The 13,275-nt window shown below is 36.5% G+C and overlaps 1 protein-coding gene across 2 annotated transcripts in view; it reads right to left on the bottom strand.

The window, feature by feature from the left end:
* The window catches only part of DPH6 (diphthamine biosynthesis 6), a 169,125-nt gene that overhangs the window by 13,712 nt on the left and 142,138 nt on the right, over positions 1-13,275 (bottom strand). For both annotated transcript variants that reach the window (XM_030931394.1, XM_010367540.2), the window contains exon 7: positions 3,013-3,107. In XM_030931394.1, the coding sequence (XP_030787254.1) occupies positions 3,013-3,107 (95 nt within the window). The remainder of the gene's footprint in view (positions 1-3,012; positions 3,108-13,275) is intronic.

Here is a 13,275-nt window from a genome sequence, read left to right as displayed (position 1 = left end):
CTTTTCTGACTCGGACCCTCCTGCGTCTTTCTTCTAAGGATCCTCATGATCACATTGGCCCACCTGGCCCCTCCCCACCAAAAAAAGATATCTAACTATAATCAAATAAATTTGCATGCAAAAATTTATTTTTTCTCACCTTAGAGGTAGTCTTCTTTTTATATAAAAATTAAAATGTCATTTGAATCAGACGTTTCAAATGGGATTTCTAATAAATGATTAGTTGCATGCTAATTGTGGCAGACCACTATTACATCAAATGTAACATAAGTTATTAAATTTGTCCCCAAAATGAATTCTAAATGATTGGATCCAAAATTATTAATACTCAATTGTTAAAACACAGTTATAGGAACCAAGCTCATCTTTTAATTGTATTATATGGAAGATTATATCTAAATAATGTAACTTTCATTTACATACAGTTTTAGAATGCACAAAACACGTTCACTCACATCTTTGCATTTATTGTGTATCAGGTAGGTATGCTTAGGACATTTCAATTTTAAAGAGGAGGGGAGATTTTGTTTACGTTAAGTGATATTGTTTTTCTGCCAATTGAGGATATTTCCCAACCTATAACTTCAAGTTATAACCTAAGAAAGGAATATATATAAGTATGTGAAACAGCATATATACACAAAAATAAACAACAACAAATTACAAATTAGTTCAACAATATTTAGCATATAGCCTAAGGTATGCTCTGACAAGTATGGGAACAAGCACTGGAGGCAATGGCAGCCAAAGCATATAAAAATGAAAGGATTTAGCAAAGTGGTAAGAAATGAGAAGGCAATCTAGAGAAAAGGTATCACAAAAGAAAAGTATGAAGCTGAAGTGAGGCATAGCTTATGAAGAAAAAAATAAGCAAAGAATATGCGTAAATATCAGAATGAGATTGGTGATTAACTCACAAATGAGTAAGAATGAAAAGACAGGGTCTCCTTTGTGTTTGCAAGGTACACACCTGCAGGGTAGCACCTATCACTTATTGTTGATTTGCCTGTCCATCTCCTGGGTTACAGGAAGAACTCCTACAGAGCAGGGCAGCAACTTGCGGAGTTCTACTCACGCTTTGCAGTGAACAGCTCATTTTAGCACTAGAGGGTTCTAACCATCTTCCCTGACAACTTCTCTTTAATAGCATGAGTAATTCCCTTCATGCCACTGTCTCTATCAGGCTTAGGTTTCCTTGTCTGCAAAATGAGGAAGTTGAAAAGGATTCATATTCTAGGTCTAAAGTACTATGATAAATAGATCTTCTGGTTATGTAGAGTAAAGCAGTACATGTCTTGTAATTCCACGTTGCCCATAAAGACTTCCAGGTGCTCTGGGGCCTCAATTTGTCTGGCAAATGGAGAAATTATTATTCTTTGGCATGTTTTCCTCTTATTGCTGTGCTTTTTTGTTTCTAATTTGGTTAGTCCCATATTAATAAGTAAATATATCCCAAATTTTCTACTATAATTTCACCCTAGCATGCAAATGTTTTTCTTGAATAATATAACAGTATTAGGCCGGGCGCGGTGGCTCAAGCCTGTAATCCCAGCACTTTGGGAGGCCGAGACGGGCGGATCACAAGGTCAGGAGATCGAGACCATCCTGGCTAACAGGGTGAAACCCCGTCTCTACTAAAAAATACAAAAAAGCTAGCTGGGCGAGGTGGCGGGTGCCTGTAGTCCCAGCTACTCGGGAGGCTGAGGCAGGAGAATGGCATAAACCCGGGAGGCGGAGCTTGCAGTGAGCTGAGATCCGGCCACTGCACTCCAGCCTGGGCGACAGAGCAAGACTCCGTCTCAAAAAAAAAAAAAAAATAAATAAATAATATAACAGTATTATTTCATAGAAGTAATAACTTATCAATAGTTGATTCATTAATTGTTTTGTGATCATCATGGGCAAAAAAAATATGTACTCTCCCATGAATAAACTTATGACTTATTTTTTACCACCTTGTATTATAATTACACACCGATGTCTTTTTCCACCCCTTTGAAGGCAGAAACTATTTCAACATCAGTGGTGCCCAGAAAAACACTTTGGAGGTAATAGGTACTTGATGAGTATTTGTCAAATAGATAATGATTTTGGTGATTATTAATGAAAAGAAATGAGAATAATATGAAAGAAGCAAGAGTGCATGAATACTGCATATGGTAATGAAAATGTCCTGTCATCTTGTACAAAATAAATGCATTTTTTAAGAAAATCCACCTAGAATTGTTGTTTTGATTTTCTTAGATCATGCCTTCCGTCATTATTAATATGTACAAAGAGGTTAAGTCTTAGTGTTAGAAATATTGAAGACTTCCATTCAATCAAGCTTAACTCTGACAATCTTTTCCATGATGCATACAGGCTTAAGAAAAGCAGATAAAGTGTTCTCTTAGCATATAAAAACAGCAACATAAATTAGAGCATGGATAATAAGGTAACAACCTGAAGAAAGTTTCTGTTTTTCACTACATTAATTTTAACAATTTATGGCAAAGAAATCATACTACTCACCATCAACTAAATTCATTTAAAAACAGTTTATTTGTAAAAATAACCTCAAATAACTGAAGAGAAACATTTAGCATTACCATTCTAAGTTGTTAAAGCCAAGAAAAAGAAAAAAGAGGATGGAGTTAATGGAACCCACAGGCTACTGATGTGGCAGTTTATCAAATGTAGCTGTAATGAAAGATAAATAATACAGGCAATTCACACTTCATGAAAGGATAAAAGTGTCAGTGTGTAGGTACCAGTTTTACTGCAGGCCATAATCAGCAAGTAAACGAAAGTGCAATGTCTAAAAAGTTTATAGTCTTCTATGAAGGCCTCGTCTTGTCAGGTATTGATTTAGGGATTCAGACAACTTCACTGGTATTAAACAAATTGAGTGTTTGTGAACTTAGAGGACATGTTCTATTTTTCCCAACAAAAGTTGCCTCAAGCTTAATGTTAAGTTGCTTCCATCACTTAAATTTATGGGAAAAAAAAGAAAATGCTGAAATGATATCTTACACAATTATTTTCTTCTTAAATAGAGGGCAATCCAAAGTGAAAGTTTCATACTCTCCACCTTCTCCACAAACATGTACTCCATACTTCTTAGAAAGCTGAAAATAGGGAAATACAAAAAACAAGAAAGAAGTTTGAAATTAGACAGCATAAATGCTATCTTATTTGGTCCTAAAAAATACATACAAAAAACTTTAATTCCAAAATAGTTTGCAAGGTAAGGAAAACTAATTATATTTCTGCTTAAAACATGTTTAAAGTCATTTCAAAAATGTTGTAAGGCATAGGATCTCTAAGAATGCCAAAACTCTTACAAAGAAATAACATTAAGATTATTGTAAATTTGGGGAATGACACTAGCTTTAGATTCAAAGCTAGATTCAGTCACAAAGTAGTAAACAAAAATGTATGCAGCCAAATTGGGCTCCCCCAACTCTTTGCCTTTAAGTGGAAGGAATAAAAACATTGTTTTTAGATAATTTCTCAAGAATACAGAAAAAGCAATATAAGGCCTTTCCTTAGGCCTATGAACAAAAAGAAGTCACATATAGGTTTATTATGCTTGCAGTTATATTAGGAAAGTTCCGAGGGCACTGAGAACTAGTAAAATTCCAAAGCTGCAGACAAGCCTTAAGAAGGTCCAACTCCAAGAAAGGTTGAGTAACTTACAAATTTGTCTAATCAAACCTGAAATTAAAACAAACCAACAAACAAAAACCAAGCAGCAAAACAAAAAAGTCTATGATTTACATTAAATATAAGCCATACTATTTAAATGGTCTTGATATTGAGAGTAAAAAAATCTCCTATCTGTTTGGCAAACGTCTGGCACCAGTGCTGGGGAGCACTCTCCTTTCTACTCTGTGCTAATGACCCTTTCTAACAACTTTCCACCAAACGAACCTTCCAGTCGCATCTTAATGACTTATGACCACTCTCTTTATGTGGGGAGTATACCTTATCATTTATTAATTAGCATTCTTTCATTAGAAAATGTTTTACTGAAGTTCTACATAATTTCTGTAATCCACTATCAAAGAATAACTAGATTTTTAAACCAAATTTAGTATGGTTATTATCCCATAGAAGTGGTTCTCTTAGTCCCTAGTAAAATAATGTAAGCTGCTATGTTAAACCAAAATATTACCATTATAAAATACTCATATATCCAAGAGGTGACTTATTAAAATCTGGATGTACCCAGTGATATTTTCAATTCACATAAAATATTTCTATCACATTCATTTGTTCAGTCAGTTCTTCGACAAACACTTTTTGAACAATAATTATTAGCCAGGCCTTGCTAGATGATGAAGCTGCAAAAGTAAACAAGATAATGAGACAATCTCCTTGGTCTCTTGAAGCTTACCAAATATACTGTACTCTATATTTTAACATCACACACTAATGATGCAACAGCGACGTTGCCTCTAAAAATGAAAATGCACAATCTCTTCTCCCTTTCTATTACTGATTCACCAGTATTGACACATAGGTTCCAAGTCAAGAAATCGGGATAAAGAACCCAGTGGTTTCTATGGCTGAGGAACCAAGAAATAGTATGACTAAATCCTTACAATATCTTTTGTGGCCTCTCTAAACTCCACTAGCTTCAAGCTCTAACAGACATAAGCACTCAGAGAAAAATTCATCTTTGTTGGATTACTTTTAGCCAGCTCGAAGGCCCTTTGATGTCTTGAGAGAACCTCCTCAAGAAGTAAAGCCTATGCCAGCCACTTTCTTTAATGAATCTGCTAAGACACAGCACCTTATTAAAAAGTAGAATCTTTGTAGCACAAAAGCATGATGTATGCATGTGACAGGAAGGTCAGTTTAGGTACGTGAAGCATCCAGATGTGCACATTCCAGAGACTTATTTATGGGGTACAACCTTTCTATTTACCTTTCTAAAAGTTAATGTTACTAATATTCACACTGTTCATCAAAAATAGCAACTTTATTCCTAATCTATCTCAGGTCTGTCTCTGGCTTCGACTCAAAATTTGGATTATTGTATCCCAGCACTTAATCATTCCAAATGCAATTTTTGCCATTCTCTTTGATAAGTTTCTCTATCAATATCATTGTAATGAAAAATACTAAGTCACTAACAGACTTTTGAAAAGTTTAATTTCTCAATGAATTTTCATGATTCTTTTCATAATTTAAGTACATAAAATAACAAACTACATTGAAAAATACATAGTTTTCATGCCATCTATTCTTTAAGTTATTGTTATATGGATGTTTTTAAAGCTATGACATTTGATAAGTTCGTTAAGAAAAGTATAGAGAGAATTTTAAGGCCGAGGCCAGGAACTAGATGCTAATAGCCTTCAAAGTCATGACGATCAAAAATGTCTGCAGACATTGCCAGGTGTCATTGGTGGAAAAAAAAATCCCAGCTACTGAGGCTGGAGAATCGCTTGAACTTAGGAGGCGGAGGTTGCAGTGAGCCGAGATCACACCATTGCACTCCAGCCTGAGGGTCAAGAGTGAAACTCCATCTCAAAAAAATAAAAATAAAAATAAAAAATCACCCCTCACTGAGAACCACTGGCATTGCTGTTACCACCCCTATACCTGCAGGGATGAGCAGAAGGAACAGCTACAAATGGGATCTAATTAAACTAGAGAGCTTCTGCACACCAAAGAAACTTTCATCAGAGTGAACAGGCAACCTACAGAATGGGAGGACATTTTTGCAATCTATCCATCTGACAAAGGGCTAATATCCAGAATCTACAAGGAACTTAAACAAACTCACAAGAAAAAAACAACCCCATCAAAAAGGTGAAGGGTATGAACAGACACTCTCAAAAGAAGACATTTATGTAGCCAACAAACATATGAAAAAAAGCTCATCATCACTGGTCATTAGAGAAATGCCAATCAAAACCACAATTAGATACCATCTCATGTCAGTCAGATTGGCGATCATTAAAAAGTCAGGAAACAACAGATGCTGGAGAGGATGTGGAGAATTAGGAATGCTTTTATACTGTTGGTGGGAGTATAAATTAGTTCAACCATTGTGGAAGACAGTGTGGCGATTCCTTAAGGATCTAGAACTAGAAATACCATTTGACCCAGCAATTCCATTACTGGGTATACACCCAAAGGATTGTAAATCATTCTACTATAAAGACACATGCACACGTATGTTTACTGCAGCACGTTCACAATAGCAAAGACTTGGAACCAACCCAAATGCCCATCAATAATAGACTAGATAAAGAAAATGTGGCACATATATAGCATGGAGTACTACGCAGCCATAAAAAAAGGATGAGTTCATGGCCTTTGCAGGGACGTGGATGAAGTTGGAAACCACCATTCTCAGCAAACTAACACAGGAACAGAAAACCAAACACTGCATCTTCTCACTCATAAGTGGGAGGTGAACAATGAGAACACATGGATACAGGGAGGGGAACATCACACACCAGGGCCTGTCGGGGGGTGGGGGTCTAGGGGAGGGATAGCATTAGGAGAAATACCTAATGTAGATAACAAGTTGATGGTTGCAGCAAACCACCATGGCACGTGTATACCTATGTAACAAACCTGCACATTCTGCACATGTATCCCAGAACTTACAGAATAATAATAATAATTTTAAAAAGGCAATACGATTTCTTTAAAAACTTATTTTATAATTTTCATTTGTATAAAAGTATGTTTATTGTTTCACATATATCTAAATTGTGCTGTGTTCCCTTTTAGAGAAGGTGAAAATTGGGTTGCCATCTAATGTTAGGGTAAGTTTTGAAAACATTTGAACAGATGTGGCTAACTTGGGTGATTTCATGGTTTGTAAGAATGCCTTGAAGTCTCAGCATTTTAAAAATGAATTCCAAGTAAATTAAAAAGAAATTACTTACATGAATCTATTTTTTTCTGGCACACTTATTTATATAGATAAATGTTCATATTCATAATACTTCCAATGGAATACTGCTGATTATTGAACTGAATGGCTAAGAGCGTCAAGATTTCCCTAACACTGTAATAATCACAACTGTTGAATTTCTTATTAAATCAAATTTTTTCTTCTTTTAAATCAGTCTCATTTATCTGTTAGTCATTTTAAAATGAAAAAAAAGCCAAATTCATACTTCTTCACCTCCACCCCCACTAAGAGGAAACAATGAGGTTTACAAAAATCACAATTTCATTTTATAAATGGTATTCTCAACATAGAAGATAATTCATTCATAACACTTATTAAGGATATATTTATTGAATATCTACTACAGGTTTAGTAGTGTTTTAGGTACTAGGGATAAAAACGGGAGCAGCCATGTATCCTGCATAAAATAGCTTATTGTCTTGTACAGACAGAAAGTTAAATGAGCAATTACAATATAGGGTAGTGATTATTTTGGCAGGTGCATGAAATGCTGTGGTAGTATAAAGCAGGGTACCTAACTAAAAGGAACTTAAAAGGCTTCTCAAAGTAAATAAAACTTAAACTGAGTTATAAAGGATTAAGTTAACCCTGAAAGATGGAAGGGGAATGAGAGAAGGCAAGAGAGAATGAACGAATATTCCAGAAGAAACTGCACGTGTTAAATCCCAGAGCACATGATAGGTACTAGAAATTTAAACGAGTTTGGCATAGCTGAGCATAACTGGATGAGTAATGGCAGTGAGACAAGGCTGAAAGGCTAGATACAGGACAGGTCAGAGACAACCCTTGGAGAGGTTTTAAGCAAAACACTGACCTGACTGCATCTGTATTTTAGAAACATCATTTTGGATGAATGATGGAGAATGGGCCCAGATGTAAGTCTAGAAGCAAAAAGAACTGAGCAGTTGCTGGAGGAATCTAAGCAGGAGGTGGAGGTTTCCCAAGCTGGCAAGCAGCAGTGGGGATGGAAAGGAGAGACAAGATATTTTGAGAGATTTTCTTCGGAGGCTGAAACTATAGGAGAGTAAATGTAGTTTCTCTTCCTCCTTCATCACAGCGTTCGTGGTTGAGGACTTTATGACAAAAGATGAATTACAAGAGAAAAGCAGAAAAGCATACAAATTTATTTAATAAGTTTTATGTGACATGGGAAGACTTCATAATGGAATGAAGATCCAAAGAAACAAGAAATGATCTAATGGTGATAAACTGGGGTAGAACTCAGCAAGGTCAATTTGTTCAGATTTTTTTCTGTATCCCTGTGTGACATTCTTTTCCTCTGGGCGTAGAGAGGATGGCTCCATAATGAAGGTCTTAAGACTTTAGGGGAAAGTCAAAGGATTCTTTTATGGCCCACTTCAGGGCCATAAAATGAATGGAGGGAGGTCAGAAAGTGACCTTCCTGCTTCTGCTGTTTTCCTGAATGTCAAGGTGGCATATTTTGGGGTAGTGTGTCCTGAATTCCATCAAAATTAACGATTAATTGAAGGGAGGATTGAGGAAAGTTAAAAAAGAAATTTAGGAAAATTCCCAGCTTTCTGCATTTGGAAAGTGGACAGATGGTAGTTCTGTTTACTGATATAGAGAACTCAGTTCTCTATATCGTAGTTTTCTGGGAGAGTCCAATGGCCTTATCCTTTTCCAATTTATGTGGCATATAATACCACTTACGTCTCAAATCTTTCCGATTATCTTCCTCAGGCTTCCACATTACTATATTTTCTAAGTTATTGTTATGCCTCTCTGACTCATTTCCCTCCTGCTGTTCCTAAGTTATAAATATCCCTCACTGTTTTCTCTAGAATATGTTCTTCTCTCTTAATGCATTCCCTATAACAGCACCATGCACTCCATGGCTTCAACCATCACCTTTATGCTATTCTGCTGCTGCTAATACTATCACTACTAATTAAAGACTATTTGGTTTACGCCTTAAGGTTAAGATAATGATATTATCATCTTATTTAATACTCAAAATGACTTTAAAAAATAAAAAAAGAGCACAGGCTTGAAATCAGATAAACTTAACCATAAATTCCAGTTTTGCTACTTCCCAGCTGGGCAATGGAAATATTCACCCCATAAGTGATTCCTCGTCGTAAATAATAGTACTGATCTCATAGATGATTAAACAAATTAATGCATAAAAAGCACTTAGCACAATGTACAGCACTTAGTAAGCACTTAATAAAAACACAACTTAATTCTAAGTGGGCAAAGTGCATGTTGTAGTGAGGCACAGTGAAAGCAGCATTGCATAATCGGTTAAAAGCACTGGCTTTGGAGACAGACAGTTCTTCGTTCATTCAAATCCTGGCTGTCACTTTCTAGCTACATGATCTTAGGTTACGTAAGTGCTTTCTCTGAGGCTTGAACTTGTGATCTGTAAAATGGAGATGACAATAGTACCTACCTCATTGTTTTCAGGAATAAAATCCCATGAATGGAATAATGAAAGTGCCATCCAGCACATAACATACACTCAATAAAGGGGCGGCTAATTTCATTTTTTACTCTTTTCCAGAGGTAAAAACTAGTTTGATTTGCAAAAGTTATCAGCTTAGAACCAAACAAAACCAGAATTTAAAGTCATGTTTGACTCTTCATAATATCCTGATAGATAACAAACCTTAGTCTTTAGCCTGAACATGTCAATTGTGCTGCAATCTCATAGGTTAAAAAACATATGCCTTTGGTTTATATAATCTAAAATTAAATATGTGTAAGATCAAGCTTATCATGTTCTTTCTCAACCCTGTTCTCCTCTGCATATAAACTGGAAGCAAATAAACATTTCCAGTTTTCCCAATCATTATGTGTGGACTAATCTTCAATTTTTTCTTTTCTAGCTCCTGGCAATTTGGTGCTAATTTCTTTTTCAATCTTCCATAAAAGTCTTTCTTTCAGCTTTGTTCCATCTCTCCATTCCTACTGTCAGTGGTTACATACTACGAGCCCTCACACCTGTTTCCCATAACAGCATCTTACACTCCTTTTCATTTCCATCTTCTACTCCTAATCCATGAATACTGCTGCCAGATTAAATCTCCTGAGATTTCTTTCAATAATATAAATCTCAGTTGAAGAGACTTCTAAAATTTATTTCTTACCCCAAATCACTTGGCCCATCTCTCAAGGCTTTTCACGAATGGGCCTTACATTCCCACCTAACCTATTCTTACTGATCTACCAACACCAGCTCTTAGTTTCATTTAGACCAAATTTCTTTGCTGTTCTTGAATGCCTTCTTGCCAAAGAGTCTTCATTCATATTGATTCACTTTGTTGCCACCACCCATCTTTCAAATCAGTCCTAACCCTTTCATCAGTTACTCGAGGTCATGTGGGCATCTTCCATCTTTTAGCTCCCAAGTGACTCTACCTAGTTAAATTTATTAGGGATTTCCCTCCCTCACTTTCTATACTCTACATTCCATGGAAAATGCCAAGACTTTGATTTATTTTGTAGTTCTTATAGCAGTTAGCATAGAACTAGACACAGAAGTCCTTACATGTAGCAGCTAGCATAGAACTCGGTATAGAAGTTCTTACACATTTATTCAATTCTATCAGTACCACATGACATTATCAACTAACAGCTCATCTACAACATGCATTCAGATAAATGTGAGGGTCATATTGGAATAGCCACTAACTGCCGAGGACCTGCACCTCTTTTTGTTAAATACTACAATCAATAGACACCACTGCCAGTTACACTACTTAAAACACACCTTTGAGAATCCCACTGTCTTCCTTTAAAACCTTCAGTTACTCTTCATTGTTTACATCCTCCTCCAGTATTCAAAATCTCTCACGATATGGCTTCAAATTCTTTTGTCAGCTTTATCAATTTATATATACTTATCACAACGCAAGAATTCCTCTGGCTGTTCCTACCATCATGACCTCTAGCCAAAATACGATTTATCTCCAAGCTAGCAGAAACTAACCGAGCCCCATTCAACCTAACAGAAGGGGAAGCAGAGCTAGTTAGTCATGGGCTTTAATGTCGAACATGCCGTAGGCCCATTTGCCCTTCAATACTCAAAGTATATTCCAAATAAATGAGACTAACTTCTGAAAATACATTGTGTTTCTCCTTCCTCATGTGTTGGTACAAACTGTTCTCTAACCTACAACAATCCAGCCAGTCAAAAATCCTACCTATCCTTCAAGCTCATTAGGGCTATCAATTTATCTCTGAAGTTACTCTGAATTCTCTCACAACATGTAACCTTTTTCCTTGAAATTCTGTGATACATGATTTTTACTCTCTTAAAGTACATTTTAATACCCCTTATAATTTTTATTTATAATAGCCATTGGATGTCTCAATCATAAAGTTCTATATATCCTTCCAACTTGGTTATGTCCAAAATTCAAAATCTTCTTTCAAAGATGTTCTAAACCCTTTTGACTTCCAAGGTCAGTTAAAGGCATTTTTTTCCCATAAAGTCACCACTTCAGGGAACAAGTCTTAAAATTCTGTCTTTCTCACACACAACTTCAAGTCAATTTTTGTGAACTTTGCTTTCCCTTTCGTTTTTAAGTAATAGGTAGCTGGGGACTCTAAACTGTGCTTTTGTCAAGCCTATAAGGAAGACCAGTTAACTTCTACAGAAGAGTGAGAAGAAAATGTGTGAGTTAACAATAACTGGATCTAATCTTTTATGAGGTGGGGAATCATTTAGGAAAGGAAGTCTGTATTTTAAAATGTGTGCCTTTCTTGAGTTAAAAATGAATACATGCCCTAACAAGCTTTAAGCCTGAAATCTAAGTTGCATTTATCCAGGTTTAGCTCTTGCAGCACCCAGCAGAGTGGTATGCTTTTTAAGTATAGTCAATACATTTCTGTTTATCTTTGACTCAAGGCTGGAGGCCAGATTTCCCGATATTTTGAGAGTTGGCTTAGAAAAAGCAACTAAACCTACATACTCATAATTTTTAAAAATATAAATATAATTTTGCTCTTCCATCTAGCACATGACTTAGATGATCATAAGAAATCTCAAAGAATAACTGCTACTGGTAAAGATGGTAGATTGAATCTATGCATCTACTCTCACTCCCTTTTAAAATGTTACTGGAAAATATTTCATAAAATGGCATAAACCCACAGAGATGGAGAACACAGGAGAGGAGGTGACAGCATTAACCAGTTTATCAGGACCAAGAACACTGAGCCTGTGGCCAACAATGGGGAATGCTGAGGACCAATCTGATTTACACAATAGAATAATCAAAAGGGTAAGGAGCTAGTGACACCAGGCACCTCTGGAAGTGAGAGGGAAAGAAAAAGGGCACTAATTAACAAGCAGTCGGATTCTTAGGTCCCTCTCTAGGCTACTGCTTCTCTTCTACCCTGGCAGAATGCTGGAGGTTTATTCCCTGCAGCAGATAAACAGAGGAACTGGCCTGGGAGAAATGAGACATAGTTAAGGACAGAGGTATATAATAAAAATAGATGGAATCAAATTATATATATATATAATATATATATTATATTATACATATTACACGCGCATGCGCACGCGCGCGCGCACACACACACACACACACACACACGATTCTGAGACCTCTAGCTATTTTTCCCAATCAACTCCTAGAAAAAAGCAAATTAGAGCATGCTATCACCTTCAAGACAGGAGAATGGAGAATCCTTTGCTTTGGAATATGAACAACTCAGATTAAGTAGTCTTGCTATACTTTTTGTGATACTGTGAAATAGTAAGAAATAAACATCTGTTCTCTGCACCCCCGTTCCCAAGATGGAGCTCCTAATACTCTTGTAGATAGAGTGCCAGGAGAATCTTTTGTTCTAACATTTGGTCTTTGACCCCAGTTCCGGAGACAGAGCTCCTAAGACCTTTGTAATTTCCTGAGTGATAGAAACATCTTTTGTTCTAATGAGGTGACCCTTGGTGGGCTCCTGGATAGCCTCAGGATGGGCAATGGTTGCCAGGGAAACCAACCTTGTGATTAGATGGTTGGAACTTACAGCCCTACCCCCTAGCTATGTGGAAATGGAAAAGTGCTCAAAGTTTAGTTGCTCACCAATGGCCAATGACGTAATCAATCACACCTACATAATGAAGCCTGCATGAAAACCCGAAAGGACAGGGTTCAGAGAGCTTCCAGATCACTGATCACATGCAGTTGCCTGGAGGATGGTGCACTGAGAGACAGCCTGGAAGCTCCGTGCCGCCTTCCTACATACATTGCCCTCTGTATCTCTGCAGCTGGTTGTTCCTCTGTATCCTAAACTATAACCTTTATGAACAAACCAGTAAATGTAAGTAAAGATTTTCCCAGAGTCTGTGAGCTGTTCAAACAAATTAATGGAACCCAAGG

This window comes from Rhinopithecus roxellana, chromosome 5 (genome assembly GCF_007565055.1).
Source record: "Rhinopithecus roxellana isolate Shanxi Qingling chromosome 5, ASM756505v1, whole genome shotgun sequence".
Taxonomy (NCBI): Eukaryota; Metazoa; Chordata; class Mammalia; order Primates; family Cercopithecidae; genus Rhinopithecus; species Rhinopithecus roxellana.
Note: the sequence above shows the minus strand (reverse complement) of the source record. Positions and strands in the feature narration are given on the sequence as shown.